At 38.9% G+C, this 5,000-nt stretch overlaps 1 protein-coding gene across 3 annotated transcripts in view; it reads left to right on the top strand.

The window, feature by feature from the left end:
* LOC143025531 (acetylcholine receptor subunit alpha-like) overlaps positions 1–5,000 on the top strand; it is a 339,726-nt gene that overhangs the window by 309,044 nt on the left and 25,682 nt on the right. For all 3 annotated transcript variants that reach the window (XM_076185353.1, XM_076185354.1, XM_076185352.1), the window contains exon 5: positions 2,832–2,947. In XM_076185353.1, coding sequence (XP_076041468.1) covers positions 2,832–2,947 — 116 coding nt within the window. The remainder of the gene's footprint in view (positions 1–2,831; positions 2,948–5,000) is intronic.

The following is a 5,000-nucleotide window of genomic DNA, read 5'->3' as shown; positions in this document are numbered from 1 at the left end:
AGTCGGAATTATTATATATATATATATATATATATATATATATGTGTGTGTGTGTGTGTGTGTGTGTGTGTGTGTGTGTGTGCGTGCGTTTGTTTGTGTGTGTGTGTGTATAATTCACCATTGTCTTAGATCACGTGTTGGACTCGTGATCGACAGCTACTACCCTCCCGGAAGAGAGCTCAGAGCTCATATATATATATGTGTGTGTGTGTGTATGATGTAACCTATGAGGAATACAAACCATAAACACAACCCCAAATTCACCCAGGGTGCTTTTTCGTGCATTATTATATAAATGTATTTTAGCGCATGTGCATACATGATTACATATGCATTATACAAAACGACGTGCTTATGAATCCAGAAACATAAAATGCGAATTGTTAAGTGAGGAAACTGGAGCCTCTTGCAGTCTAATGAGCGACTTGAAGAAGCAACAGATAACAAAATTGTTCATAAAATTCAAGGGAGTTGCACTTGTCCTTAATGAAAAGAATGAAAGTGTGGATAAGAGGGAGGAAGGGAAGGGAAGTGATTTGTCAAAAATGTAATTGGGAAAACTTGGGATATGGAGAGCGGAAGTTAAGACTTAATAAGGGATGACAGAGGAGATATGGCATTATATCTTGTCAAGTTAGTTTGGGGTCAAGAGTATTGTCGATATGTAGAAAAAATATATAGGAAACATATTGTATTATTAAATGTATTGAAAATATATATGTGGCCATTTTGAGATTATTGAAATTTGAGGAGAAGAGTCAAAATAGGAGAGAGTGGCGAGAGAAAGAATTCTGGAGGAAATTAAACGAAGAAACAAAAAAAATCAGGCAATGAGATGATGTGTTGTGTAATGGAGGAGATTATGTATCAGACGAAAATGGAATGAATGTTATGAATGTGTGTTTAGAGAAGACTGATAATGTGATATTTTTAAGAGACTGATACAAAATGCATTAGATCAGATAAGAATGTGAAAAACAAGTCACTAGATCTATTCTAAGTCTACTCCATTGGTTAACCCCTCTGTTGGTAAACCATTTCTTGTCTGTTTCCTTAAACACCCAGCGTAGGTCTTATGGTCTCATGCAGTCTCCCCCATTCTTATGTTCTTTTGTCACTAAGTCGAGTAAGAAGTATTGGACTATGCGGTTGGTAAAGACGAAACTGGTATCAACAAGGACACATTAGATTAAAAAGAAATAAATTGGAATGGTGATGAGAGAAGTCGATCAGAAAGATGTGGCAAGAAGATATGGATATAGCCTCAAGAGAATTTTGGAAGAAAGAAGATATTATCGAAGAAGAATAAAAGACCCGTTCAAAACACAGAATCTAGAAGAATGTGCGCAAATGGAAAATATATAATGTTGAGACATTGTGACAGGTTTGAGTAAGACACGGGTCTAGGGCCGAGTTTATTCCTGACCGGTTTCGCTAATAGCTTCTTCAGAGGAAGCTATAAGTTATAAAAGGAACCGGTCAGTAATAAACTCCCTAGAACCGTGTCTTACTCTTCCACCTTCCCGAAAATATATAAACAAATGAATAAGTAAATTAATAGATATATAGAATCATCTTTTTTTCCATGTTTATCCCTTTACCTTATTCTATCTGTAAGTGATTTTAGACGCCATGTGACAGAGTTGCAGCATCTTTGAATAATTGATCAACAATTCAGCAATCTAATCCCACGAGAAGAAGCCTCTATTCTTTAAAGGGATAGAACACTTTATCTTTTATTTGATATATCATCTACCACCATTTCCATACCTCTCACTGCGTCACTTATATAATATCTTCCAGTTCTTCAATACTTCATCGTCAATATATTTTTCAATTGATTTTAACGCCGCATAACCCGATCTCTTTGACCACACGGGTAACCTTTACAGTACATTGTACTAATGGTTTTATATATTTTTTTTGTAAGTTTAACAATCACTTATGACCAAAAGACACGTGGAAACAATGAAGAAATGTCCCAAAATGGTGTTTCATTTTGTATGGCTACTTCACATAATAACTATTGAGCCAAGTGTTAACCCGCTTATAAAACTCTAAGAATCTTTGGATCACTTGAAGGAATAACATAGAAAGCACTTTTTTGAAATTTATACTGATTGTTTATGATATGAGAAGTCCTGGAGCTCCTACCTCAACCTGAGAACCACGCGCGTATCAACCTCATTCTTGTGGGTACTCACCCCATTCTGAGAACCATTACAATATCAACCCCTTTATTTCGTCGTCACACGCTCCCTTTATCCCTTTCACCTCACAACCTTCGACACATTTTCGATCCTGCAGCTTTCTAACGTCACAACCTCTTCAAACTCCTTGACAACACTCCCACTGTCCTTCCTTCCTCTTTACAAATGTTCTCACCCTCAATTTTTCTTCCTACCCTAAATTGGTGTGATTTTGCTTCTTCTTTTCGCTCAATGATGGAATACCAGCCATCAACGTGTTCCCTACCGCTATGTAACATGTCTAGTCCTGGAATGTAATTATTTCTTAACCAAGTGTTTCTGATCAACTTTTCACGAAATCCCTCCAAATATCCAGAATCTATTAACCATTATGATTTTACCCTTTGTTGTGCCTCACATTCTGTTTTGATCTTCACATTTCGAAGCACAGGTTACACTGACTCAAAATCCCTCCTATCTCTTAGGTTCCTCTATTCCTTTGTTATTCTTCTTTCTCTCGAAACACATTTAATATATTCCAGAAGCAATATTTCTACTCCTTTCCTCTATGCCTACATATCAGTGAACACACTTGGGTATTTATTCATCAACATGAACCAATTTCTCCTTTCCCACCGCCAGGTTGATCTTCGTCACATCGATGAGGTGGAAGGCAGCAATGTGGTGGTCCTTGGTGTGGATCTGACCGAGTTCTACATGTCGGTAGAATGGGATATTCTTGAGGTACCTGCTGTAAGGTATGTCCAGTTATAATATTTCGTCCTTGTATTAAAACACACATTTACACACACACATACACACACACACACACACACACACACACACACACACACACACACACACACACACACACACACACACACACACACACACACACACACAATTTGAGACTAGATATGATCAAAATTGGAGAATAGGAGACGGGACCAAACGAACGTTGCTCCTTTCTTATATACTACAGTTAGGCAAATAAACACACACACACACATTTACACACACGTTCGCGCACGTACACACATACACACACACACACACACAAACTTTTGATAGCCCGGCTTAAGTTTTTTATTTCTGAACAAGTCCTCTCACAGTATCGACCCCTCTCCACTTTCTCAACTCAAACGTCTTCTCTGGCTTATCTGTGGCTGCCATTGATGGGCAGGACACTTCTTCCATGCTCTATTGCCTCAGTTGTCCAACGAAGATTAGTTCCTTCTTTTACCTTCTCTCTCCTCTCCTGTGATCGCCGAAGACACCACTCTCCCTCCCTCCACGTCGTCCTTCCAATGTCCTCCTCCAGCCGACTTCAGACCCTTCAGATATGTTGAGTTGAGGCGGAGGAGGGGATGTCCTTCGGTACATCCGGGAATCAGTTCCTTCCAGTCTCCACTTGACACGACCTCCTGGTGGATTATTATTATTCTTCCTCTACTTTTCTTCTTCTACTTCTTCTTCTTCTTCTTCCTCTTTTTCTTCTTCTTTTTCTTCTTTTCTTCTTCTTCTTCTTTTCTTCTTCTTCTTCCTCTTCTTCTTTTCTTCTTCTTCTTCCTCTCCTTCTTCTTTTCTTCTTCTTCTTTTTCCTCTTCTTCTTGTTCCTCTTCTTCATCCTCTTCTTCTTCGTCTTCTTTTTCCTCTTCTCCTTTTTCTTAACCTCTTCTTCTTCTTTTCCTCTTCTTCTTCTTCCTCTTCTTCTTCCTCTTCTTCTTCCTCTTCTTCTTCCTCTTCTTCTTCTTCCTCTTCTTCTTCTTCTTTTTCCTCTTCGTCTTCTTCTTCTTCTTTTCTTCTTCTCCTTCTTCTTCCTCTTCTTCTTCTTCTTTTTCTTCTTTTCTTCTTCTTCTATTCTTCTTCTTCTTCTTCCTCTTCTTGTTCCTCTTCTTCTTCTTCTTCTGCCTCTTCTTCTTTTTCCTTTTCTTCTTCTTCTTCCTCTTCTCCTTCTTCCTCTTTTTCTTCTTCATTTTCTTCTTTTTCTTCCTCTTCTCCTTCTTCCTCTTTTTCTTCTTCCTCTTCTTCTTTCTCTTCTTCTTCTTCCTCTTCTTCTTCTTCTTCTTCTTCTCTTCTTCTTCCTCCTCCTTTTCTTCTTCTTCTTCTTCGACTACTTCTTCTTTTATTTCTTCTTCTTCCTCCTCCTCTTCTTCTTCTTCCTTCCTCTTCTTCTTCTTCTTCTTCTTATACTTCTTATTCTCCTTCTTCTTCTTCTTTTTCATCATCTTCTACTTCTTCATTTTCTCCTCCTCCTCTTCTTCCTCTTCATTCTTCTTCCTCTTTCCCTATCGGTTTATTCTCTGTTAAGAGGTTCAACTGGAAGCATCACGTAGATTTAGCTTTTCCGTATCGCCTAAAGCTTCTCCAGCCACTTCTCTTCTGCTGACTCTGTACTAGATCCTACCTGCATATATATAACTATGATGCGATGCTTGAGCGTGAGATCACTCGCCTCGGCCCCACAAAATGAATCCACAGAAGCTATTTATGCAGGTTTATCTATTTTTTCTCAATTTGAGCTTCTCGCCTTCTATCTGTGCTGAATCTCTGCCTATTTCCTGTCACTGCCTCCTGGTTCACAGTTTGCTCCCCTGAGTCTAGTCATGGCGTCTTCCCGAATTTCAAGAGACAACGTGATGGTAAAGCCCCCGTAGAACGTCTTAGCTATTTTCTGTATCTACATATCTTTTCCGAGAGGCAATCAATAGTTTCTTCCGCTGCGAAATTCTGGAACCTTCTTCCTTCTTTCTGACACCCTACTCCTTCCAGCGGGAAGTGGGGAGGTCTCTTCCAGCATCGGGTATAAGT

Source organism: Oratosquilla oratoria, chromosome 5 (genome assembly GCF_046742065.1).
Source record: "Oratosquilla oratoria isolate Oo_2021 chromosome 5, ASM4674206v1, whole genome shotgun sequence".
In the NCBI taxonomy this organism is placed as follows: Eukaryota; Metazoa; Arthropoda; class Malacostraca; order Stomatopoda; family Squillidae; genus Oratosquilla; species Oratosquilla oratoria.
The sequence above is the reverse complement of the archived record's forward strand: the minus strand, read 5'-3'. Positions and strand labels throughout refer to the sequence as shown.